The 27,592-nt window shown below is 41.1% G+C and overlaps 2 protein-coding genes across 3 annotated transcripts in view; one reads left to right on the forward strand and one right to left on the reverse strand.

Annotated features, from left to right (window-relative positions):
• Positions 1 to 618: 618 nt before the first annotated feature.
• Positions 619 to 21,457, reverse strand: l3mbtl4 (L3MBTL histone methyl-lysine binding protein 4). Its single transcript, XM_088322017.1, has 16 exons — positions 21,374 to 21,457; positions 14,864 to 14,949; positions 14,688 to 14,792; positions 12,329 to 12,464; positions 9,756 to 9,847; positions 9,546 to 9,688; positions 9,411 to 9,487; positions 9,268 to 9,353; positions 6,797 to 6,904; positions 6,518 to 6,732; positions 3,740 to 3,832; positions 3,596 to 3,667; positions 3,422 to 3,489; positions 3,221 to 3,351; positions 2,985 to 3,047; positions 619 to 2,922 (listed from the first exon to the last, which is right to left on the reverse strand). Coding segments are annotated over exons 1-16 (1,809 nt in total). The 5' UTR covers positions 21,375 to 21,457; the 3' UTR covers positions 619 to 2,589.
• A 1,756-nt stretch (positions 21,458 to 23,213) lies between these two features.
• arhgap28 (Rho GTPase activating protein 28) overlaps positions 23,214 to 27,592 on the forward strand; it is a 65,524-nt gene continuing 61,145 nt past the window's right edge. For both annotated transcript variants that reach the window (XM_088322015.1, XM_088322016.1), the window contains exons 1-3: positions 23,214 to 23,243; positions 23,313 to 23,549; positions 26,137 to 26,316. In XM_088322015.1, coding sequence (XP_088178141.1) covers positions 26,156 to 26,316 — 161 coding nt within the window. In that variant the 5' untranslated portion in view covers positions 23,214 to 23,243; positions 23,313 to 23,549; positions 26,137 to 26,155. The remainder of the gene's footprint in view (positions 23,244 to 23,312; positions 23,550 to 26,136; positions 26,317 to 27,592) is intronic.

Here is a 27,592-nt window from a genome sequence, read left to right on the forward strand (position 1 = left end):
TAGTTCAGGGTTACCGCAGGGTCTTAAAAACTTGAAGAAATTTGAAAATTGCAAATGAAAGCCTTAAATAGGTCTTAAATTGTGCTTACAAGTCTTAAATGAAATCTCAAAATGTTCCTTCTTCCTGCGTGATAGAGCTAATGACTATGAAATAAGTAAACTAACAAAAGTACGGAACGTTGGGTTGTAAAGGTTTTTTATTTTCTCTGACTTCTAATCTCTGACGAAAGAATGCAATGTATATGCCATAATAGGTGCGATATTGGTCTTAAATTTCATTGGATGTCGTCTTAAAAAGGTCTCTCATTTGAATTGTAAAATCCAGGGGAAACCCTGTAGTTGACTGCATGAAAAAAACCACACAGGACAAGGGCTGTGTAAAAGTGGGACGAGAACCACCAGGCTCAAATTTTGGGATGGTCCCAAACGGGATGCATGTCCAAAATGAAGCCTGTAACTAAACTGTATTTGCAAATGTATCGTTGTAACAATCTCAACATGTTAGTCTCATACACTGTCTGGAGTTAATCTTCTCTGCTCTTGTATTTTTTTTCCTCCTGCCTGAAATATTCTTATTGTAACAGCTTGTCCACAGAAATTAAATACATCACACGTGAATGAGGACATCTCAAACTGGAATCTTTATTGAAGTCAAGCTGTTTCCATGAAAACATATGGGAAGTTAGACCACACATATTAAAGTAGGACTCACCCGAGTCGAGGATTTCGAACAAAAAATGTAGAGATCTCAATATATCACCTGTGGAAAATAGAATTATTTCACAAAGCGAAAATATATTAACTCTGACTGCATCACAACACGGTTGCTGGATATTCTAAAATGACAAAGAAACTAAACGAGCAGCTGAGGTTCATGTACTACGCTATAAGATAGTATGTGGTAATCTCCCCTCATTGTTAGCACTCAGCAATCTAATACTATATAAAAGCTAGACGGCGATTGTCTTTCGTACGTTGTAGTTGGACAGGAGCTAGTTTCCGAATTTTCACAAGCTTAGGGCGCACCGTGTTAAAAGGCGCTGTCTCCGTAGCTGATTCCATTCTAGATTTAACACTACACAGGGCGCACCGCCCGATAGAGTGCGGGGTCCCTCAGCTGCGGCCACCTTACAACACAGACAAGCATACAAGTGTGCGTATTTAAAAATACAGCAGGAGCAAAACTGAAACTGGTTGTAATTGTAAGTGTTGATTACAAAGTAAAAAACACGGATGAAAACAGACTTGGTTTTTCAGCTTCCTCCACTCGCGAACCATTGATTTATTAATCTTCAATTCTGTCGCGACTGCTCGGTTTCCATGCTTAGGGTAGCGTAGGAATCAACACAACATGGCGAACGAAACCATGGAAAGCATTCAATGGAGGGAATTTGAGGTTTTAAATTGTATTCATATTTGGTGGGACAACTCTCTTAAGCCTTCGGTAGCAGAATAACTTTCAAATTGCAAATGTGCTACAGCACAGGTGTCACACATGCTGCCCACGGGCCAGATCAGGCCTGCCACGGTTTTTTGCTTGGCCGCTAGACAACAACGAGAGAAGCACAAGAAAAAAAAACAGCTGAAGTTTGAAATATGTCCACTTGTTGCCAAAGCCAGGCAATGCAGCTGAAGCAGTTTTACTTTTTCTATTTTCCTCTTTACTTATTTCTTTCTGTTGATCTTTTTCTTTATTTCTTTTTCTCTTTTCACTCTCTCTCTCCTCTTTTTCTGTCTCTCATTTTCTATTTATTTTTCTCTTTCATTATATCTCATTTGTCTTTCTTTGACTTTCTCAGTACCTTTCATTTCTCTTTCTCTATCTCTCAGTTTCTATTTCTTTTTCTCTTTTTTTCTGTGTTTCATTCTCGTTTTATCTTTTTCTATAACTGTCTTTTTAGCTCGTTAGCTTGTTTTGTCTCTTTCTCTCTCTCTCTATTGTTCTCTCTGTTCTCTCGCTCTCTTTCCCTGTTCACCCTTTCTCTGTTCTTTTCTTTTCTTTCTGTTTTTTCTTTCACACTAGCTTTCTCTCTCTCTCTCTCTCTCTCTCTCTCTCTCTCTCTCTCTCTCTCTCTCTCTCTCTCTCTCTCTCTCTCTCTCTCTCTCTCTCTCTCTCTCTCTCTCTCTCTCTCTCTCTCTCTCTCTCTCTCTCTCTCTCTCTCTCTCTCGTTTGTCTCTTTTCTCCTCTCTCTATTCCTCTCCCATTCTCTTATTGTCTTTCTTATTTTCTGTCTGTCTTTTTTCTTTCTCTCTCTCATCCTCTTCCTCTCTTTAACCTACCAGTCCGGCTCCCGTGAGAGTTTTTTTTCTACAATGTGGCCCTCAAGCTAAAAGGTAAAACAATGTACGCACTGCATAGAAGTCACAGGAGATCAATCACACAAAAACATGGGATTTCACAAAAAATGATGCAAGTCTCGACTCAGCCAAGACTCCAACAGGAGCCCAACCGTAGGGCAACCAAGCTGGTCCATGTCTGCCGCTTTACATGACACAAAGGGCGTACCGTAACATTTGAAAAAGACTCTTGTGTGCGCCATATGCTCGTGAAAATAAGGTACGTCATGAAGACCTGATTGGTTGTGATCTTTATGTGACTGGTTCCTGTCCATTTGATTGGTTTTTGTCATCATGCTTTTGACTGTCCACGTGATCTGAATAGTTGATTCCATCTGATTGTTTATTGTCTTCTCGCATGTGGTTCTTCTCTACTTCACCTGATTGGTTCGGGTCAACTTCTTGTTTTTGGTTCTCAGGCAACGAATCTTTGCTGCTTTGTTTTTTGTCCTCGCACGTTTTGCTTTCCTCGTGTTGAAACATTAGAATGGAATTGTAAATCTTCAGGGCGGGACCAAGTTTGATGGACATGATTCGGATGATGTCTCGCTGAGTGAGGAGAAGGAAAGCCCTCCCATCGATTTGCTGGGAAACAGGTGAAAAGCTGGTTAGATTGCAACAGGTCGACATGCGTTTAGTCCTCTCACCTCATCGCTGAATTGTTCGGCTAACTCCTCGCAACCTGGTAGCGACTTCACAAACTCGCATACCTAAAATTTCACCTCAGAAGTCAGGCCCAAACAAATTCAACAAAAGCAAATGTAATTTCTCGCTATTTTCTGCGATCCATTATCCCACAAACGCAAATTTTGTGGGTTTTCTCATATCACAGGGGTTCTGCTCCACATAAAAGAGGAATTACAGTAGTTGAAAAATGCAGGACCTGCTGGACACTCCAGTGGCGGACAGTGTTGGCGTGTACCCTGGAAACTCCTGGCAGCAGTTTGCGGTGCTGCTCCCAGCAGTTGGGCTGGGTCAGCACGGCGGACAAAAACACAGACTGGTGAAGTGCTTCTGGGAGGAAGATATATCCACTTTGGTCAGAAAACAAGTGTTGCTCACAAAACATTCTTTCAGGAAATACCTGAAACGCAGGCTTGGATATTGTGCTCCTTATCTTCCTCTTTTGCTAATGTGGACTTTTTGACGACCCTGTTGGTGACATTCTTATGTTTTGTTTGACAATGAAAATGTGTTTCAGCCCTCGACTTTATTTGTGCATCATTAGTAACAACGTACCTCGAAAGGTATAACTCACCTGTCTGTCATTCTTCTTCTCTTCACCACAGGAGACAGGACAGTTTCCTTGGGCTCTGTTTCCGCCTCACTGCTGGATGAAAGCAATTTTACTCCCTCATATCCACTTTAAAAATGCGTCCAGATAAAAAAAAATCTAAGTTACCCTAGTGGCGACTGCTCTGTGACTACGCCAAGCCGATCGGGATGCAGCAGCTCCTTGCGGATGTTCATATCAGAGTATGGACAACCAAAGGCACTGACAAACACACAGCCAATTTACATTGACAGTGTTTAAATGCAGGCAATAATTTGGGTGGAAATAGAACACTGTTATCCATGGATGGCAAATGTATTTTCACTACTTTAACTTGATGGTTTTCCTCAAAGGGCCTGATGTACCAATAATTTATTATGGTAATCAATAATGTAAAATGACTCTGAATTTATTACTTGCTCATATCACACACATTACAGTTCGTAAAATAGTCTGCCATCTGCATTTTTGGGATAATGTATTTCTCAATTCCAATATTTGGCATTGATAGGGACGACACTGCCGTGAAGTGGCTCTGTGCAGTCACTTCTTGGGTATTATAGTCAACGACCATTATGGGTAATGTCGTTTTTTTGTCAAAGCCATATTTTGACCTATTTATTTTTAGATCAGGAGACATTTTAGGCTCTCTCTCATAGGCCACATAAAATGATGTGGCAAGCCACTTTTGGCCAATGAGGCATAGGTTTGACATGTGTGCTTTAATTCCTCATATATCAAAGATGTGTCCAGACGTGCATGTATGTGGCAAGCCAAAAGCATAGAGTTCCACTATACATGGAGTGATGCAATTGTATATCAATGGTCCGCAAACCATATGCTAAATATGAAGGTGGGGCCTCAAATTATTTTATGGGCCGCAATTGACCCCCAGGCCAGGAGTTTGAGACGCTTGGTTTGGAACAACCCAAACAATTGGGTCGTTTTGTATAAAACAACCCAGAAAATTCGGTCCAATTGACCCAAGTACTAGATTGGTCCCGGTTGATTTAATGATTTTTTTTACCATTAAGAGGCGGCTAATATAATACACTGTATTAAGGCAGGGGCCTCAAACTATCATCCCGTGGGCCGAAAATGGTAATTGGGTCATTTTGGGTCAAACAAACCAGAAAATTCTATCAAATTTGACCCAAGTACTGGGTTGGTCTCATTTGAATAAATAATTGGACCGCTAGGAAGTGCCTAAAGATACACACTGTCCCTATTAATTTTAATATTAGGGCGAGGCCTCAAATTATCATCTCATGGGCTGCAATTGGCCCTGAGACATCTGGTTTAGCACAACTCCAAAAATTGCTTTTGAATATTTTTTTACCACTAAGAGGCGACCAATGATACTCACTATCTCTTTAAACTCCCGTATTAAGGCGGGGGCCTGAATCTATCATCCCGTTGGCCAATGGCGGCCCACGGACCATGAGTTTGAGACACATGGTTTGGAACAACCGAAACAATTGAGTTGTTTTCTGTCAAACAAACGATAAAATTTGACCCAGGTTGGTCCCTGTCGAATGATTGAATTTCACCACTAGGAGGTGACCAATAATACACACTGCCCCTTTAAACTCGTATTAATGCGGGGGCCACAAACTATCATCCCGTGGGCTGCAATTGGCCCTCGGACCATGAGTTTGAGACAGCTGGTTTAAAACAACACAAACAATTGAGTTGTTTTCTCTCAAACAACCCAGAAAATGTTGTCAAATGTGACCCAAGTACTGGGTTGGTCCCAGTTGAATGAATTGATTTTACCACTAGGAGGCGACCAATAATACACACTGTCCCTTTAAACTTTCAGATTAAGGCGGGGCCTCAAATTATTTTCCCGTGGGCCGCAAGTTCCAGACCCCTGATATAATTTGGATACACCTGTGGCATTTTTGGCGTCAGGGGCAGTAAATAAAACCGAAACGTCCAGGAGACATCAACTATTACACAGGAGTCTTCTTTTTTACGTGAGCGAGCCAGAGTTGCTATGTACGATTCGTCTCTGCACTAAAAGTCCCACATTGCTTTGGATGAAAATATCCTGCTTTTACATACTCTGAATACGGGCAAAATCGAATTGTTGCCTGCATGTAAACCAGATTCGCAGCCCGGGGGGGCCGATTGCAGCCCCATGATGAAAGTTAGACAGTTAAAGGGTTGTTTGAAAGGGACGTGTGTATTATTTACCTGCAAGATGTCGCTGTATTCTATCGTGCCACCCAAAAACGAGTGCTAAAAGCACAACTGTAGAAGACGAAATTCAAAGTGACTGAATTGACCATATTACTTTTGAAAAGGGAAATGAGAAAAGAAAAATGAAATAGAGAAGACAAAAAAAGACAAAAAATAAGACAAAAAGTAAAATTCAAGAAATAAAAAGAAAAATGGAAACAAAAAAAGAGAAAAGAAAAAGAAAAGAAAAATAGCGAAATATTTTGGGGTCTTTTTTCCTTTTCTTTCTTTCATTTTTCTTCTTTCTTTTTCTCTATTTTCCTTCTTTGATTCCTCTCCCCTACTTTTCTTTTTATTACAGCATTTCTTTTTTTGCTTCTTTTTCCTATTTCTTCTTCCCCCTTTTTTTAAATCCTTTCCTTTTGTCTTACTTTGAAAAAGGCTGGGTGAAAATGTGAAGAAAAAGGGTGCTTTTAGCTCACTTTCAGTCTCCGTAGTCTGCAATCTCCCTTGGACTACACATGACAGCGACGTCTGGAGGAGAAATGTAAAACACTGTCCCTTTAGGAAGAGCTGAATGTTTTTATCAGCGCTGTTGTTGTGGAAAACCCCATTAGCCTCAACCTTACCTGAACCCTAGCTTCGAGTTTGAGACCCCATGCATGTAAACGTACCTAGTGTCAAATAATCCCTGACTCATTCAGACTTTTTGTCACCCCCCACCTGTAGTGTCCGGTGTATTTAGGTCCCTTGATGTGTCCCACCCCCCTGCAGCCTATAGTGGGACATGCCCCCTGGTGGTGGGAGGGCGAGGTGCACCAATCCGGCGGCGCCTCCAGCGGATGAGCTGTACGTTGGCACCAGCCCATCGGATGGAGGTCAGCCTGATCACTGTCGCACCACACGTCGTACTGCTGCGACCAGCCGTCGTAGTGAACCTGCAAACAAGCGAACGCCTGTTGTGTCAATCACACGGACGCTCGGCAACCGTGGCAACTGTACCTTGACTCGGTGGCCTTCCACCGCCGTTACCGTGGCTACACGGATAAGCATAGGGTTCCTCTTGTCGACAGCCTCTAGTTTTTGGTTGATCTGGAAGGCGGGAGTGCTCTGATTTGACACACAAAATCTTAAAGACATAAGTGGCTAATGGGCGAGTTCACGATGCTAAGCTTAAGCTTGCTACAGCTTAAGGCAAGTTAAATTCATGACTTTTCAAGACTTTTAAAAGCCTTTTTAAGACCAAGTCAACAAAAAAAAAAAACACACAATTGAAACAAAACAATAAAACACCCCGCAAAATTGCAATATGATATTTTGTAATACATCATAAAAGAGCATCAGAACATGAAAGAAATACATGTTAAAACTAAATTGCCGCACAATAAATATAAAACGAGATGCACAAAATGTATAATGTATGTTGTTAATATGTTTTAGCCGGTTAATTATTGGAAGTAGGAATAAATAGACTCAGTCAACCACTAAAAAAATGTCATATTACTACGAAATCACAATGACCCAGCACTGGTGAGCTATTTTTAGAAGAGGCCCGCTAGCACCTCAGCTGTCCACAGGGGGCACCCTGGTGCCCTAGGCACCACGTTGGAGACCCCTGGTCCAAAGTAAACGTTTCTGTCCAAAGTTGCTATGTGTATTGTGGATAGACCTAAAACATGTTTCTTCTCTGAAAGGCCCGACTGAAACCACATTTTGATAGTCCTGTTATTGTGGTAACGCCATGTTGCCGCCAAAGTAAATCGGTTTATAATGAATAAATTAAAAAAAAAAAAAAAAAATTTATATATATATATATATATATATATATATATATATATATATATCCATTATTCATGTGTTCACATATTAAGAATTTTGAAAATCAGATTGAAGACATTATGATGCCAATTAGGCCTTATTTTTAGAATATTTAATTCAATGACTGAAGCTTTTTAAAGGATCTGCGGGAACCCTGTATTTGCATTAGCGTTTATATTGACATGCCAATGAATTAAGTGTGGTGATAGTGTTGTAACTGGACATGAGTCTCACGAGGGTCATATCAAATGGTTGCTTTACTTTAAATGTTCTTAATATAAAAAGGTTCAATCTTTAAAAGTTCACAGGATTGTGAAAAAATAAATGCTGTTACAATTTAGAAGGAAAATTGACGAACCATCGCAATTGTGCAAGGCAGACATAGCGATAGGCTGATTGAGTGATGGCTGCGTGCTCTTTCCTGCTTTCATGCCGGAACCCTTACTCTTCCTTGTCTCCGCAGTCTGAAGTGTGTCCGTGACACGAAGAGAGTTCAGCACCTGAACTTGCAGCCCCCCGCCCCCTAGTGTTCAGTACATTTCTGCGCCTGAATCATTCATAACAGTGCCCTAACTCATTTATATTGGTACTTGTCCGACTGCCGGGCTGGTGCTGATACGAGGGAGAAAGACGATTTGAGATGACTCAGCAGAACAGCATCTGACCTGAAGCATGTCAACGCCTGCATCGACTAGCCAGCAGAGATGGGGAGCCGCGTTGTTGCTGTTCTGGACTTTTTGGACTTATGTTACGGGCTTGGGCGTCGTTGCTGTCATGCGCTTTCCGGACAAATTTCAACATGTTACCTATTGTTCTCTTTTATTGATGTTTACTATGTTTGTGTACTGTTACCCAATGCTAAATATATTCCACCCTGGTCATCTTGGAAGGGGATTACCACTTGTGAAGCCCCTTCTAAAGGTTTTTTTTTTCCTCACTCTGAGGTTTTGAGTTTTTTCTTGCCCGCATTTGGTTTAAGATCAAGCGATAGTTATTGTAATCCTGTGCAGTCCTTTGAGAATTTTTAGTGAGTAAGGGCTATACAAATAAATGTGACTCAACTTGTTATACTTTTTATACATTTTATTCACTTTTAAACATTTTATTCAGTTTCATTTATTGTATGGACTTCAGCACTTTATGGTTGAACATTGGACTATTGCATGTGTGTGGGTGGGTTTGTATGCTACACTGTGTGCCTATTTATTATCCCTTGGGGACAAACAAAGTATTTTGATTGATTGATAAGAACTGGTAAGATTTTAGACCCTTAGAAGATTTTAGATCAGCACCAGTGTATGGGGCTACACTATTAACAATATAGTGGTACAGATGGTGTGGACTGAAGTCAGGAAAACTAGAAGATTTGTTTAGATGTGTGAATATGTCAGGAGGAAGCTTGGAAGCTAGCTAGCATTGCTATTACTATGTTCTCTAAGCAGCTCACTTTTTACTGTCAGACAAGGTGAGCCACTTAATCTGAAAGCTGCACAATGTTGGTTTGATTAGTCATTACCATTAGTGTTGATCGGTATAAATGGCTTTCTTGTGCCCTGTTACTGGCCTCGCCCACTGTTTACTAAATGTTACTGTCATCTCGTGGTTAGGTCTCCTGCGTGCAAAGTGTCCGCCCACTTGTGTTGTCATTTCCTCACCGGCTTGAAAGCTGACTTGGGAGCAGCCTCAAAAGCGCTTTCTCGCAGGTATTGGTCCCAAGTAAAGTTCTCAGGGTCGGGGTGACCTGAAGGTTGTGTAGATTAGTTATCAGCCCAATCTGGAATTTTGCCATCTACCGTACCGTGTGGTGCGGTCAAAGGTCGTCCTTGCTCCTCGCACCAGCCGACGGCATGGATCAGAGGACTGCCGCTCTCGCACCTGATGCGTCCAGCTCTCGGTCATCCAAAACTGACCAATCGGATCGTTTGTTTCTCACCAGTAGTCGTATGAGTCGTCCCAGTTGTCGAAATGCACCAGGATGCGATCGTCGATCACGTCAGCCACCGATGCCACGCAAACCAGAATCGGGTTTTTTCGATCCACCGCTTCCAATTTCATTCCCACGCAGAAACCGCTTGACTGACGGCACAAGGGAAAAAGGGGATTGGTCCCAGACAGAGAGAAGGAAAAACGTGCGGTTACTGACAGCCGTGCGACAGGTGAAGAGCGTCGAAGGTGCCGCTTGACTCCCCGTGGACTGCAGATACTGTGACCAATCGAAATTTCTCTTGCTGATACCTTAAGGGACAGAGCGGGAGGAGTTTTCAGTGTTGGGATTAGAAGTGGGCAGTAAATTTTGGGTCATTTTGTACTTTTAAAAATCACTTTGTATTTTTAAATCACTATACTTTTTACTTTTACCTAAATAGATTTGTGAGGAAAAAATGGTATTCTTACTCCAGTACATTATGCTACATTGAAGCACTTGCTAAAAAACTTAAATCCCCTTTAGTAATTTGCATTAATTCTCGCTCTTGCTTGCATTTTTTTTATTTTATAAAAACAATTAAATATTCTGTAATTCATTTACAAACTTGAGGTGGTATCATACAACAGAGAAGTCGTGCATTCTCCACAGGATGTGCAACATCTAACTGAGGCGTTTTGATAGTAGGCTAATATTGCTAATATTGATGCGTTGCATTCACTACAAGGCTTATATAAGGCTTTGAATTTGTTATGGTTTCTGGAAAAAAAAAATCAGTTTTTTTTATATATTGTTAGTTTTAAACCATTCCATTGTAGATTTTGCTTTGCGTTTCGGGTTACTTTCCTGTTGGAAGGTGGCTCATTCTCAGGTCATTTGCAGAATCCAACAAATTTTCTGCCAGAATCGACTCAAATTTGGCTGCATAGATCAACTTTAACCATCTTCCCAGTCCCTGCTGTAGGATAGAAACCCCACATCATGATACTGCCACCATCATGTTTGACAGTAGGGATGGTGTTTTCAGAGTGATGTGCAGTGTTACCTTTACAGTATATCCCAAAAGTAAGGCTTTGCATTCAGCCCAAAAAGTTCCATTTTGTTCTCATTTGACCAGAGCACCTTTTACATATAATCCTTGGCTCCCATTTGGCTTCTTGCAAAGGGCAAAACGGGCCTTTTTCATGGTATTCTTTTGGGAAGGCTTTTTTACAAGACAGTCTTCCATAAAGAGCAGATTTATGCAGGGTACGACTAATAGTTTTCCAATGCGAAAATTGTCCCCCCACTCAGCTTTGTATGCCTGTAGGCCAGGGGTGACAAACATATGGCCTACGGGCCCACAGGATAATTTGGTGGAAAAAACGCGCAAACGACATGGAATTCATATTTTAATAAAATGCAATTCACAGATTGCCCGTTAGGGAGCAGAGTGGTGCTGTTTCGATCAATGCAGTGTGATGCAGATTTGAAGGGCAAATTTGCCTCCGTGGGTCTGGACAAATTTTATCAGTATCTACTACCAAGGTACCCCAGATTTACAGCGCTGGCTGCTAAAATTTTGTGCATGCTTGGATCAACCTACCTTTGTGAACCAATCTTCTCAGTAATGAATATCAATAAAACAAAAATGTGTTCATTGACTTGAAAAGCGCTATATAAATGCAGATAATTTCATTTCATTTCGAAGCTCAAAAACAAGCACTAAAATGACCTTATAAAGTGTCAGCTAGTCAGGACATGACACCTGGTATTGATGCATTTGTACAGGCGTAAAAGATGCCAAATATCGGGAACAAAAACAAGTCCAGACTTGACTAACGCCTTTAAAATGCTGCTTTTAAATGAAGAATACAGCTCTGTAAATACGAATCCTTCCTGGGCAATTTAATGTTAGTCAGCAGCTTGATTTCATACAAGTAAGGTGGAATTGTACTGTTAATTTTCAGTATGTATTGTATGTACGTATGTTTCATGTATGAAGTTAACACATTTACAGGATATCTCATTAGGTAGCAGATCATGGAGGAGTAAAAAAATATATATTTTACCAGCGTTCTCTATTCTGCACCAGTGCTGTGGAATGCTCTTCCCCCTGAGATTCGATCTGCAACCTCAGTGGAACTGTTTAAATCGAGGCTTAAAACACACTTCTATTCTATGCATTGAATTACCTATATTTTATGTTGACAATATCTGTGTAATATTTGTTATTGCAACATCCATTGCAGCCTGGTCATCCTGGAAGGGGGATTGCCTTATGTGCGGTTCCTTCTCAAGATTTCTTCATTTTCCTCATGGTGAGTTTTTTGAGTTTTTCCTTGCCCTCGAGTCGATTTTAGATCAGGGGATGGTGTAATAATATTCTGTAGTTTGCAAAATTTTTTGATCTGTGCAGCCCTTTGAGACTCTTTGTTATTACGGGCTATACGAATAAACATGACTTGACTTGAGAAGAAAATCACAATGACTCAGCACTGGTAAGCAATTTTCAGGAGAGGTCTGAGGGCACCTTAACTGCCCTTAGGACGCATCACGTTGGAGACCTCTGGTGTACACGTTTTTTTCTATTTATTTTACTATGAGCTATTTTAAAGCAGTTTTATGGGCCGGCTTCAATGTGAGGATACACGGTTCTTTGTAACTAGAGAGTAACACACTACTTCAAGGTGTCAGTAATCTGGGGGCAATTTTATTACTTTTTAATTGAAGTAAATGGTAACTGAAACCATTTACCTTTTTTATGCACACGCCAACACTGTTCATTTTAAGGGCTTAGCTATAGCCGTCACCTTTGGGTTGGTGGAGTTTGCGTCGGTTTTGCCGACACCATCCCGCTGGTCGGATGTCGGGGGAATGGCTATCCAACCAGAAGTCGTAACACTCCGGGTATCCGTCAAAGTGCAGGCGCAGGCGACAGCCAATCATCTGTCAGAAACGTCAAATGTTCGATGAGGCCCACGACATTAACAACCAATTCTTTTGTGTGCTCAAAAACATACAAAATTCAAACGTTACCCTGTTTGTTTGTATTATTGCTCTAAGATGCCATCTGCTATTGGTTGATGTTGTATAAATTACATCCATCTACTACTCCACTAAACCAGCTCAAGTCACATCGAACCAAAAGGTAAATGTCATTTTTCTTTCTTTACTTGTATTATTTATATATCTAATAATATAGACAGCTGCCAAACATTGAAAATCACATTTAAGGAAGAGAATATTCCGATTTTGACATTTTTCTTAGCAGCAATTAAGAGGTCTCTCTCTCTCTCTCTCTCTCTCTCTCTCTCTCTCTCTCTCTCTCTCTCTCTCTCTCTCTCTCTCTCTCTCTCTCTCTCTCTCTCTCTCTCTCTCTCTCTCTCTCTCTCTCTCTCTCTCTCTCTCTCTCTCTCTCTCTCTCTCTCTCTCTCTCTCTCTCTCTCTCTCTCTCTCTTTTAAATAATTCATAAAAGGGTTTCAGTACCTGAAACACATACATGTTAAAACTAGATTACTGCACAATAAAACGAGAAGCACATGATGTAAAAAAAAAAAACAAAGAATAAAATAAATAATAAAAATATTCCAATAGACTTATCAACACTTTTCCCAGGTGATTCCATCCCACAAATTCTGAGACTTCGTGGAATTTTGTTTAAAAAAATTTAATTTGGGCTGATTGATGATAGCTGTATCTTGCCAGAACCCCTTTCATCCTCATCTCTGAACTCTGACGGTGACGAGATGAGCATGCTAGGAGCACGCATGCGTACTGGGTTGACTGGGAAATTTTAAGCGATAGCAAGTGTGTTTACGTTCGGCAAACTTTGGGAGCGGGTTATAGCAGTGCGTACTTTTATTTCCCTCTCTTTATTTTGTTCTCTCATTCTTTTTCTCTATTGATCTTTCTTTTTTTTCTCTCTATTTCACTTTCACTCTTTCTTTATTTAACTTTCTCGCTCACATCCTTTAATTTAATTTGCTCTCTCATTCTCTTCCTTTGATCCACTCTCTCGCCCTCTTCCTGCATTTCACTCTCTTGCTCTCTTCCTGTATTTCATTTTCTTCTTGTATTTCACTCTCGCGCTCTGGCCTTCTCTCTTGCTCCTGCCTTCTCTCTGCCTTCTTTAGTCTCACTCTTTCTCGCCTTTCTTAAGTTGAGATTCGTGAATAAAGGTACCGCTGTACTCTTTCGCTCTCTCACCTTCTTTACTTCTCTCTCTTAGATTTTAAACTTCTCTCTTTCTTGCATTTTTTTGCACTTTTTCTCTTTATTTTAAACTTTCTCTCTCTCTATATTGCTCTTTCTCCATTTCTCTCTCTCGCTCTCTTTATTTAGCTTTCTCACTCTCTGTATTTTGCTTCGCTGTCGTCTCTCCTTCGCTCTCGCCTTCCCTCTCCGGCGCTCTCGCCTCCTCTCTCCGCCGCTCTCGCCTCCTCTCTCCGCCGCTGTCGCCTGCTCTATCAGCCGCTCTCGCCTGCTCTCTCAGCCGCTCTCGCCTTCTTTCTCACTCTCGCGTTCTCTCTCACTCTCTCGCGCTTCCTCTTCCTTATTTCTAGCTCTCGCGCTCTCCTTATTTCTCGCTCTCGCCTTCTTTATTTCTCGCCCTCGCCTTTTTTTATTTGCTCTTACCTTCTTTATTTCTCGCTTTCGCCTTCTTTATTTCTCGCTCTCTCCTTCATTAATTCTTGCTCTCGCTTGCCTTCTTTATTTCTCGCTCACCTTTTTAATTTCTTGTTTTAATTTCTTGCTCTCTTGCTTCTTTTCTCGCTCTCTCCCCCTCTCTTTCTCTCTCTTTCTCTATTTCTTTCTCTCTCTATCTCTTTCTCCCCTAGTCCACCCCACAAAAGAGTGTTTTTTCTACCACGAGGCCCAGGGCTCAAATTAGTTTGACACCCCTTACCAATGTACTATTTTTTTATGTTAATTTTTATATTTAGGCTACCGGTTCTGGACACATTACTTCATTACTGTAGGTTTCCATCTCCCACTATAAAACCGTTTCCCCTTACTATGCCCGCCTTAAAAAGTAGCCGTCGTATCTCGGGTCTAGATTAATTGTAACAAAAATAAAAGTTTCTAATTCACGGATTTTGCCTATCCGGGGTTATTTCGAGAGCTCACTTTACACCACCTTCACTTGACAACATCTCATTGCAGGTTACCTCGGCAACGGTCATCACGCAGAACATGTTGGGATGCACCGGGTCGATTCCCTCAAGCTTCATTCCGACTTTAAAAGCGTTTCTTTTGCTGGGAAATCCCTGAGACTGACAGCAAAAATAAACAAGAGTCACCCATTGTGTTTGGGGAGTTAGGGGCGAGCTGTTATGAGGTTTACTTCTGTAAAGAGTGCTAGAGGTGCCGCTTCAGCCTTCTGCTGCTTCAGATAATCTTGCCAAGACCACAAACGTCTTTTTCCACTCACTAGAAGACAAATTGACATTTATGCCAATAAAAGTTCCAACAAATATCAAACCCATGGTGTATAATATTCGACCACGAGAAGGCACTGTGCTTCAAGGTATGAGGAAGGGCCCGTGACGCAGTGCACAGCGTGGCAGCAGGATGCCGGACAAACGTGCTGAGGACTTAAGTGGGGATTAACTGTGCAAAAGAAATACAAATTCCTACATTTTTTTAATAAAAATAAACATTGGCATGATACCTGTAGTTCATGTACTTTTGCCTTGTATTCAAATCAATGGGGTTTTTTTACTGAATGAAAGTTTTTGGGTGGAAAACCGAGGAGGAGACACTAATGCTGCAATTTTTCTCACTTTGCCTCGCTATTTTTCCGAGCACTCAGTTCGACACGTGCACGTGTCAGTGTAATGTGTCCCGATACTCTCAAGACCGAGGGCCGTTCAACCTATAAAATAACCCCATCAGATGAATGGAGGTCAGGAGCTGACTTGGAACGAAGTGATTTCCCAGAAGACTACAAATTCTGAATGTCGACAAACATGGCTGGAAAGGAACCGCACAAATGTAAATAGTTTTCCGCAATTAAGCATGTATTTGCACCGAAATATATTGAGGTATCCTAGTTAGACATAGATGCAATAGAAAACCTTATTTTCACGTTAAAACATGAACATCGCAAAATCGCTACTTTACACAGTGCACAAATCTACCGAGAGAGCCTCAAAAATATCTTCTCCGTACAGTGGGATAATTGTGCACAAAATCTCGGTTTAGCCTATCCCTGTTTTTATCTTTAACGAGTCCTGCCTTTACATCTCAATGGACAAAACACCAGTCGCTAAAGCAGCATAGCCACAATAACGTTATTCATAATTGTCATTGCGCTTGTTTATTGCACACAATTTTGTGTGTCCTGTTACATTTACAATATGATGCTTTTATGTGAGATCAGAAACATTAATGACGTGGACGGGAGGTAGGCATTCAGTAACTGGCAAAATGCATTGGTTCTCATCATGCATCATGATTAGCGTCTCTGTATTTTACGTGGAAATCCAGATGAAACAAATAACTATCACATAGTACACTGTCTTCTCTGTCAACACATATATTGATGCTGGTCAATAAAAGGCTCTTACAGCCATAAGAATAACATGTCAGGTTTGTGTATCTATTCACTATTAAATAATTATTCAGAACACATTCTAAAATGTCCTGTCTCACATCAAGTTGCATTGGCCTATTAGTGAGCAACTTGTGTCTAATGTGGTCTTGTGGTCTAATTTTAGGGACTGTGGAGCAAACCAAAGCCCTGATCAAATTCAGGGCAGAAAATGATGAACAGTTCACAAAAAAAAAAGTTCACCACAAAACAACTGTGGGAGTGAGTAGCCTAACCTGCAATTCTGCAATCACATTGTGATAAAGCATTATCCCACTCTAATGTCATAGGACAACCGTCAAAGTGATCGGCCTGGAGGGGAGAATCACAGGACAACAGGCAGCAAAAAATGGGAAAACTTACAAATGAAATACAAGGTAATCCAAAAGTCAATGTGATTTACATCTTCCTAACCTGTTAGCTGCCATTATGTAGATCCTGTTTCAAATACATACACAGTATATTACAGTATCATTTTGTATAACATACAGTAGTATGTGTTGAGATTGCAGAACCTAAAAATGCCCAAAACTGGGTCAGGCACTTCTGATGGGGAACAGACGGCATCAAACTGGCCTTATTATGAGGCCATGCATGCGGTTCTCGTGGCAGGCCATCCATTGATCCACCAATATTTGTAGCGTCATTCACGCAACCTGAACCCACAGAACCAATAACGGTAAGTTGAGAGGAGCAGGAACTGAACCCACCAGTAACGTTTTTTTATGCACAACAGTATATAGCAGACCAAGAACCCTATACACAGTTGTTTTTGTACAATACACCGGCATTAATTGATTATTCCTTTTTTCCCACCAAATTCAAGTCCAATGTAGAACATCCCATGGAAGAGCTGGCATTCATCACAGCCACGACATCACCGGGCACGTCATCGCAATCTTCCATTCCGTCACCAAACCCCAAGTCACCCACAAACAAAGGAAGCAGGATACACTCCTTGAGTTTTTCAAAGAGGAGTTTGCCAGAGAGCAGAAAAGGCAGGTGGGAACTGAGGCCAAAACTGAGCGGTTCCTGATACTTTTTGAGAAGCTCGTGGACAAATTGATTTATAAAGGGAAATTAGTTTTATGGAAACATTGGTCAGGAAGTTCTGGAATTGGCAGCTGCGGGTCCATATTGTCCTCTGATATATCCTGATCTGGTTCTAGGATGCCCCTGTTGTCTATGCACACAGCATGCAGAAAAGCACAGGATTCAATCACCTGAGGTGCAAAAGTGGGTCTAACTTCAAGAGCCTTAAACAGAGTGGACCTTTCATAATCCCAAAAGCTTTCTCTATGACTGACCGTCTTTTAGAAAGGGGGTGATTCAACCTTTGTTGCATCCTGCCATTAAATGGTTCCCTGTAAGGTGTAATGGCGGCATTAGCTCAGGAGATAGAGCGCTCGTCGCAGGTTTGACTCCTCCGTGTTATATGTCGAAGTTTTCTTGGGCAAGATACTGAATCCCTAAAGCAGGTAGTTGCCTTGCATGGCTGATGCTGCTATCTTCATCGACTTGAAAAGCGCTATATAAATGGAGACCATTTACATTTACATATAATGTAATGAGGCAGATCAGGTGTCTCTAAACACGGGTATCCTCAATCACCCAACAGGAAGTACCCGCTTGAGCAAAATAGTAAGAGCTGCTCTTCAAAATCCGTGTATCATTAACAGAGCCTGGATATCCCACAAAAATATCCAAGAATGGCCTGCATGTTTATTGAATAGAAGCCTTTGTAATTCAGCTGGTCCAATTAAAAGTGTAATGGGGGCTTAATAAGAATGTGGCATCCATCAACTGCACCTACAGCTGTGTTAGGGAGGAGTGTACCACATAGTTGTTCAAACCAATGACCCACAGTGTCCATATCTGCAGGGCTTGGAAAGTGTATGGCTTTGAGCAAGTTCTTCCATATTAACTGTGCACTCCGGTGGACAATTCTGTGTATGGTGGGCCTGGGTACACTGACGACCCGTGGCACCACACGGTAGGACAGACTGTGGGCCAGCCAGTACATGAAGATTAGGACCTCCAGCTCATGGCCCCAGCCGTGGTCCTGTTCCCTCTTCAGCAGGTCTTGCAGGGCCTGCATGGCCTTCCTGCTCAGCCTGAAGTCCTGGATGAGTGCTGACTTCACATCGAACCATAAGCGCAGGATGGGAACATTCCTGTCCAACCTACAATAGCTTATGGGACGGCCACTCTGGAACACAATAGATAAGATCAACTATTTAGGCATAAACGTGGCAAAAAAAAGAAAAAGACAGCTTCTACCATTTACTGTGAGGGTATGCATCTTGAGAAATGTATAAATTATCTTTTTTTACGTCCACTGACAACTCAGTTGAATTAAATCCCTTAAGAACAAAGGTGTTTGGGTGCTACAGGGAAGGTTTGGTAACAATATTACGTCAGCTTACGTGTCAGGTGGACTGATCTTGCGTTTGTTTACTTTTCAACTTGTAACACGTTAAAGACCCCTACTATATATCATAAAATGGCATCAAGATACTGATGAGTTGTCATTTATTTCTACACAATCATAGGGTATTATGTGAACGTAGGTTGTACCCTCACTGTATTTGACAAACCGCGTCATTTTTTTTTTAATGTGTGGACGTACCTTGTAAAGATGAATCAGCACTATATAGCGCCGCAGCCGTCTTCGGTTTAACCCATTTCTCCTCCGTTGATTGGAGAGACAGACAAAGGTGAGTGGCCAGGTGATCGGTAATAACACAGATGTCGCGGGTATTTGGAACGTTGCATGGACGCTCCAACTGCCACATTGCTGGTTGTGACTAGAGTTGTTTATGTGTGACGTAGGTCAACACGTCACTGAGGTCTACAGCCAATTAGGATTACCGCCATTTACTGGACTGGGGTGGAACCTTGCAAGTGCAGTCTGATTTCTTAGGCGACAATGTTCACTTGCACGCCTCTCATTGAGGGGACTTTCCTGGGGAAGGACCTCACTGGAGTATTCTCAGGGCCAAGTGAGAGGAATGGGATTGGGCATAAATATTACACACGTCCCTTGAAGCTCCTTTCTATAATATATATGGATTCTAACCTTGAGTTTCCAAAATTCAAGTAAACATTTTATTAAAAAAAATAAAACAACATAAAATGCAGATAAGAAACTTAAATCCTTTGCACTTAAATTTGTGTTAGTGTGCTATAGTAGTCATTTTCCAGTTTACATTGATTTCCCCAAGGTAAATAAACAGTATTTAAAATTATTATTTGTTATTTTTAGAACTGCTCAGTTGACAAAAACTAAACTAGTTAACGGAAATTGTTTTACAATCGAATTGTAATCAAAATTGATTTGTGAGCCTCCAAAAGATCCAGATCCAACTCAATGTTTTGTTTTTCCAATTATTACACACTGTCCCTTTAACATTTGCACAAATTTGTGCATATAACTTACCCAAAGCACTGCTTGGTTTGTTTTTAATCTTTACATGCACAAAAAACTGGGTATGCTTATATTCAGAACTGATCAAAATAATCAGAAAAAATCCTGCACTGAAATGAACTTGAAACGTCTAATGGAAAATTATTGTATCTAATTGAATGTACCAGCTCAGTAGCCTAGATGGTAGTGTGCCCGCTTTGAGACTGGGAGGTCGCTGGTTCGCGCCTCGGCCGAGACATACCTAATTGGTATAATGGCGGCGCCCTCTGTTGGCTGCGGCTGCATCGACTCGCTACAACGGGTCAGGTGTATCGACATTTCGTTCTGGGTACATTGTTACAAAGAATGACAATACAAAGGAAATTGTTATTATTATTATTATTATTAAATAATTCCCACTGAATTGTGTTCGCAAGGAAAATCAATCATTGAAGAGGGAAATATATTGCCTGGACCTTTCAAAATAAAACCAAAAATGTACATTCAATTTCGAAAAAGAAGTAGTTATTTCGCCTGTATGATCATCAACAGGGTTGGGTAGGGTTACTTTAACTTGATTACTTTCAATTACTTTTGGATTACTCCAATACCAAATATACTAATAAAAGACAAAATAAACTAAATATGAATAAAATTAATAAATTTTGTGCAGGCTTGGGGAGTAACCGAATACATGGAACGGCAAAAATAATGTTGGCAAGCAGTTTGGATTTATTTTCATTTTGTTTCTGTCACATTTTATGTAACTTTAGCCCAAGATCAAAGAGATCAAAGCCAGGAGAGAAAGCTTACCACGTGTTGTGAGTCATAATTTTATTCATATTTAGTTTTTTTTTGTCTTTTATTATAATGAAATGAAATGATGTGCATTTATATAGCGCTTTTTAAGTCAATGACTTCCCAAAGCGGGGCAGCACGGCGGCGCAGTGGTTAGCGGCACAGTTCATGTCATGGGAACCTGTCGTGGGTTCAAATCCAGCTCCAGACTTTCTGTGCGGAGTTTGTATGTTCTCCCCGTGCTTGCGTGGGTTTCCTCCGGGCACTCCGGTTTCCTCCCACATTCCAAAAACATGCATTTCAGGTGAATTGGCCGGTCCAAATTGTCCCTAGGTGTGAATGAGCGAATGAGTTGTCTGTCCCTGTGTGCCCTGCGATTGGCTGGCAACCAGTTCAGGGTGTCCCCTGCCCACTGCCCGAAGATGGCTGGGATGGGCTCCAGCCCCCCCGCGACCCTAATGAGGATAAGCGGTACGGCTAATGAGATGAGATGAGACTTCCCAAAGTGCTTTACATTGTGCTTCACATTTCCCAATAGCGGCCGTGATCTGTGCAGCCATGTAAGGCGCTAACCTGCTTATTGGGGGTAATTGGGGGTTCAATGTCTTACCCAAGGACACTTCGACATGTAACACGGACAAGCCGGGATTCGAACTGGGATCCCTTAATCCTAAAACGATCGCTCTACCTCCTGAATTGGAGTAATCCAAAAGTAATGAAAGTAATCATGTTAAAGTAACCCTACCCAACCCTGATTATCAATGATCATTATACTTCTCACTTGAGTCAAAAAGGTGTGACAGTTTGTAAGAAGAACTTTAATAGATAGAATTCAACATTTATATTGTTTTGTTCTGAAAGCCTTAGCGGAAATACACGCCACATCATTGCGAGCTTAATTAACTCATCTCTTGTTGTCGAAAAACCAAAAAGTGTCTACCAGCTATCGGCTCCTATAACTCTTGTAACAGCTCCTGAACTTACAGAAACGCGCAAAATTGAGCTGTGTGTTTGGACCCCGATGATACTGATCAACAGAGCGCCAAAAATACACTTACTGTTGCCGAAAATCCGCCAGCCAGCTGTCCCAACCCGACGGTCGCTTTTCGTAAGCAACACGGAAACGCTGCGCGAGATGACGACTGCGCATGCACCGCGTTGGTGGTTTCGAAAGAGAAAGAAAAATCTTTTTTGTTCTGATTGAAGTATGTCTAAAAATATATTTTCTTGCCTCAATAATGTGTACACCTTGGTAATAATTTAAAGGTTAATAGTTTTGAGCTCAGATCATTAAGATTAAACGGGCAAACTTGATTTGTAATGGAAATACGACCAAAGAAAATTCGCTATGCTAATGCTAAAATAGGCTAGGCTACATTGTGTCAATCTGTAAAAAAATGTAAATTTAATTTTATCTTATCATACTCTACATTTGTATTCAGTTGTCCTGATTAAGAGCTGTACAAGTAAACGTGACAAAAAAGTGAGGAATGGGTTTGGAAGAAATTTGCCTATTTTAAAGGAACAGTGTGTAATATTTAGTACCTGTTAGTGGTACAAAAACTTCCATTCACTTAATAAAACATTGATGTGAATGCTAAGCAAAAGTACACGAACTATCATATCAATGTTAATTTTTACCCCCTAAAAAAATTATAGTTAGAGGGTTTTGTATAATTTTTTTACTGTGGAATCCTTTCTTGGAACGGCGCCATGCTCCTCTGGTCGGCACTTTGTTTGTCCGCCATCCTTGCTTGTGATGAACAATACTGTGCTATCCAGTGGCCAAATTTTACACATTGGGGCTTTAAGAAATGTAAATACGCCCAAACAATATTCGGTATGCTAATTGCTAAAATGTTCTTTGCTAGGCTACATTGTGTCGATCTGGGATGAAAGTTGTCAAAATCCGACTAATTGCATTTAAACTTACAGTACTTTACATTTTTATGCAGTGGATTCGATTAAAGGCTATACAAGTAAATGTAACTTAAACTGACGAAAACATATTTATTGTATGTATATATATCGACAAGGAGGAAAGGGTTTTGAAATTCTTTTACCTACTTTAAATATGTCTTAAAGTTAAATCGTTTTGAGCACATATTGTTAAGAGTAAACAGGCAAAATGTTCATTAAATAAATAAAAAAATATTCACTACACTAATACTATAATATTCTGTACTAGGCTACATTATATCAATCTGCGATCAATGTTGCCGAAATCCTAAAAAAATAACGTATTATTAAGAGTAAACAAGCAAAGTGTTCATTAACAAGGAGAAATACTACAAAAGTTATTTCTCTTTGTTATGCTATGCCAGTGGTTGGCAACCCAAAATGTTGAAATTGTCACGAGAGATGTGGTATAACCCCACTAGGGGAAAAAAAAAAACTTCAGAGAAGAGGGTGTGGGACCAAAATAGCAGAGGAGGTAATCTCTAAAGTGAAGCTTTTGAGGAAAACCCAGGAGGATGTCTTGGGGTGGAGACAAATCTTGTATTTATTTTTTTTGAAGGGGCGTTTCTTCTGGGCACTCCAGTTTCCTCCCACATTCCAAAAATATGCATGTCGGGTTAATTGGCCAGTCCAATTTGTCCCTAGGTGAGAATGACCGAGTGAGATGTCCGTCTCTGTGTGTCAAGTCAAGTCACATTAATTTTTATAGCCCTTAATCACAAAAATGTCTCAAAGGACTGCACAGGATTACAATTACACAATTACCTGATCTTTAACCAACGCCCCCAGCCTGTAAACTAGTCCAGAAAGTCTATGACGCCGCTTCCCATCACTGCCAGATGGTCAATGCAGGCGTTGACATGCTTCAGGTCAGATGCTGGTCTTCTGACTCATCTCAAATCGTCCTTCTCCTTCGTATCACCGCCAGACAGGCAGTCTGAAAAAGACCGGACATATACAAAATATGAGGTGGGCATCAATCATAAGCTTTGGAATAGAAGTGTGTCTTCAGTCTAGATTTAAAAACTTCCACTGAAGTTGCAGATCTTATCACCGGAGGCAGAGCATTCCATAGCACCGGGGCCCCGGATGGAGAACGCTCTCGAGCCTGCAGACTTCTTGGCCCTCGGAGTCACAAGTAGACCAGCATTTTCTGAGCGGAGGCTCCGTGCAGGAACATAGGGGGAAATCAAATCAGAGAGATAAGAGGGTGCAAGTCCATGCAAAGATTAATGAGAACCTTCAAGTCACATCTTAAGTGGACTGGGAGCCAGTGTAAGTTGGCCAATACAGGACTAAAATGCTCAAACTTTTTTGTCAAAAGTCTAGCTGCCGCATTCTGAACCAGCTGCAAACTTTTAAAGCTAGACATCGGGAGACCAGAAAGCAATACAATACAGTAATCAAGCCGAGAAGTAATAAACGCATGAATTAAAACCTCTGCATCTGATTGGGACTGCATCGAACACATCTTCGCAATATTACGGAGGTGGTAGAAAGCTATTCTAGTAATATTTTTCACGTGTGACTGAAACGACAGATTAGGATCAAATATAGCACTTAGATTTTTGACCGAGTCACTATGGGTGATATTACATTTGTCTAGGTTTAGGGCAGTGTTTGAAAACAACTCACGACAATGAGCTGGACCAATAATCCACATTTTAGTTTTTTTCTGGGTTAAGGTGCAAAAAATTAGGTGACATAATTTCACCAAGCGGAAGCATATAAATACTAATAAGAAGGGGGCCAAGTACAGAGCCCTGTGGAGCACCACAGGGGACATTAGAGTGTTTAGAGGTCAGATTGCCATCGTTAACACATTGCGACTGGCTGGCAACCAGTTCAGGGTGTCCCCTGCCCACTGCCCGAAGATAGCTGGGATTGGCTCCAGCACCCCCGCGACCCTACTGAGGATAAGTGGTGCAGATAATGGATAGATGGGTAATATCTTAAAAATTAGCATATCATGAAAAGGTGCTCTACTTTGACTGACCTATTCATCTGAGTCAATGAGTTAATTCTACACACCTGCAAAAGATACCTGAGGCTGTTAAAAACTCCAAGCCTGATTCATTACTCAAAACCGCAATCATGGGTAAGACTGCTGACCTGACTGCTGTCCAGGAGGCCACCGTTGACACCCTCAAGCAAGAGGGTAAGACACAAGGCTATTCCCTGAGTGCTGTATCAAGGCACCTCAGTGGGAAGACTGTGGGAAGAAAAAAGTGTGGCAGAAAACACTGCACAACCAGAAGAGGTGACTGGAATCCTGAAAAAATGTTTGGTGAACAGCCGATTCCAGACCTTGGAGGAATTGAAGAAGCAGTGGACTGAGTCTGGAGTAGAACTTCCAAATCCACAGTGTGCAGGAATTGGGCTACAGGTCCCGCATTCCCAAGGTCAAAACACTTTTAAACCAGCGGCAGAAAAGGCTGACTCAGGTGACAGAGAAGCAACACTGGACTGTTGCTCAGTGGACCAAAGTACTTTTAGCAGATGAAAGCAAATTTCAAAGTCAAGGTGCTAGAGTCTGAAGGAAGACTGGGGAGAAGGAAATGTCAAAATACCTGGAGTCCAGTGTCAAGTACCCCTAATCAGTGATAGTCTGGGGTGTCATGTCCGCTGCTGGTGCACTGGGTCTTATCAAGGGCAGGGTCAATGCAGCTTGCTATCAGAGGATTTTGGAGCACTTCATGCTTCCATCTGCTGAAAAGCTTTATGTAGATGAAAATTTTATTTTTCAGCATGGCCTGGCACCTGCTCACAGTGCCAAAACCACCAGTAAATGGTTTACTGGTGTTACTGTGCCCAATTTGCCTGCCAACTTTCCTGACCTGAACCCCATAGAGACTGTGAGATCATGTGAAGAGGAAGTTGAGAGACACCATCCACTCTGTGGATGAGCTTAAGGCAGCTAACGAAGCGTCCTGGGCCTCCAAATCACCGGTGCCACAGGCTGGTTGCCTCCATGCCACGCCACAGTGAAGCAGTCATTTCTGCTAAAGGATTCCCGACCGAGTATTGAGTGGATAACTGAACATAATTATTTAAAAGTTGACTTTTTTTGTTTTTATTAAAAACTTTTTTTTTAATTGGCCGAATGATATATGCTAATTATTTTAGATCGTGATTTTTGTTTTTTTTCTCCACTATTTTCCCCCCAAAAAAAGAAAGAAAGAAATGAAAGGAAAATGAAACAGAGAACAAAAAAGCAAAGTAAAAAGTAACAGCTAGGAAAAAATAAACACAATGAGATTTTTTTTAAAGGAATTAAAAAAGAGTAGAAAAAAACAGGGGAAAAAAGAAAAAGTTTGCGTTACATTCAAATAATTTCCAATTATATCAAGTCAATCTTGATGCCAACTTTGTATTAAAAAATATGATTAAATACAGTTCTGTATAGTGCAACCGACTAAATAAGCCCCCAAAAATGTTAGTATTATGCGACAAAAGATACCAGGAAAAAAAGAAATGGAAATCTTGTGAAAGAATTGTAAAAACAAATGACGTTTGTAGGCCGTACAACCTTTGCAATAGTACATCAGTCAATTCATTCAAAAGTGAAAAATGATTTTGCATTGCCGGAAACTCAGCAAAATGGAACTTGATGTCAGGTTTTGGACATGTTTGACAATGATTTAGTTGCCATACTTGAGATTGCTGTTGCTCACTGTTGTTTCAAGCGTTGCTCACCAACTTTGTGTGAACGCTCAGAACCGTGGAAGATTAGAGGGAACATTGGTCATGGGAGATCATTATTGCCAAAATGGATTTTTAAAAACTATAACATACTCATGATATCTGAAGCTACTGACAACTTTTCTAATTCTAACTGTCTACTCACTACACATTCCACCAGCTGGAAAAAATGTCACCATATGGTGGAAAGGGTGAAGATCCCAGTTCGAGTTCGATCACAAATCGTCATCCCAAAGTGGAAGAGCAAACATTGCGAGCGTGCTCCAAGCTCCACCCTCTCGCATCCATCTTCCCTCCTACTCTCTGCTGCTTTCCAACATCAGCGCAACGGCACATGGAGGTGAGTTGCTTTCTGTTTGCCCTCGCCGCAAATTTTTAATATTTAAATATCCGTTTTACCGCGTGCACGTCAGCGTATTCAGCGATTTCTTGGCGTTAAAGGGAATAAGCCTTACAGGTTTTGATCACAATTTATTTATTATGTAAATATGACATCAAGATATACAATAGATATAAATAATCACACATTTTCTTGATGTTTTTGTGCTTGATGCAAACATAATATAACTAACCATTTTTGAGTGAACTCTTCCATCTGATTGGCTGCCAAGATCCATTTCCTCCTAATGGACAGTAGACACACTTTTGGATCAATAACAGGATGTGTCAGACTTCCTTTGGATCCTCGTCATACTTGTGCAACTAGAACTTTAATCAAAAGGGGTGAGAATTATGGGAAAAATATATCACAATTTTAAAATAGGCACATTCTTTAACATTTTTTTCATGATTCAGAAACCCCGCCAAAAACGTACTTTTTAGGAAATGTATCGACATCGTGGGCTGGATTGCATTAAAATACTGTGTTTTCCCCAAAATTGGCATGGTTAAACTTTGGCAACTGTGGCATTAATACAAAGAAATTGGCTTTAGCAGCTGGCGCCATGGTCGCAATGCTACCATTAGCATTAGTAGTTATCTATCTATCTATCTATCTTCCTTGGTCATATCCCTCAAGTGGGGTGACCGACAGCAAGACACACACATACAATAACAAAGGAAATAAAAGGGAAATAAAGAGCACAAAAAAAACACACAAAATTTTTTGGACCATGGCCAACCCAATTGCCCAAACACCCAAACAAGTTAGGCACCTCGGCACCCAAGTTGGTCATGTTTTCGTCCCTCCAGATGAAATGGGACACCAGAAAGCGGCCATGTCACTCGGGTCAGGGTGACACAACCCACTCTTTTGTTCAACAGCAGGGCCCGACAGCTTTCACTGGTTTACCCCTGCCGCATCATACGGGTGCCCAGCCCATCCTTAAGAACGCGTCCACAATCTCTCTTCCCTTATCCTCCCAATGTAATGTGTTGATATAGAGTATTTAAATAGTGCTACATAAAATACACACTTTAATAAAAATACGGTAATATGCAATGTGGGGGTGTGGTTTAATGTGGGCTTTTACTCCCCCGGAGAGCCTCATGGCATGAGAAAGAAATTTTCTCCTCAGTCTGTCCGTGGAACAAGACTGTGACAGCAGTCTGTCGCTGAAGCTGCTCCTCCGTTTGGAGATGAATTGTCCATGATTGACCGCAGCTTTTTCGGTGCC

Source organism: Urocampus carinirostris, chromosome 18 (assembly GCF_059441175.1).
Source record: "Urocampus carinirostris isolate Australia breed hairy pipefish chromosome 18, RoL_Ucar_1.0, whole genome shotgun sequence".
Taxonomy (NCBI): domain Eukaryota; kingdom Metazoa; phylum Chordata; class Actinopteri; order Syngnathiformes; family Syngnathidae; genus Urocampus; species Urocampus carinirostris.

Excerpts from the sequence above, each read along its gene's own strand:
- l3mbtl4 (XM_088322017.1), bottom strand. Across the intron at positions 9,354-9,410 it reads ACCTTTGACCGCACCACACG|GTCACCCCGACCCTGAGAAC; the intron begins GTACGGTAGATG and ends CACAACCTTCAG. Across the intron at positions 3,352-3,421 it reads TATCCAAGCCTGCGTTTCAG|AAGCACTTCACCAGTCTGTG; the intron begins GTATTTCCTGAA and ends TCTTCCTCCCAG.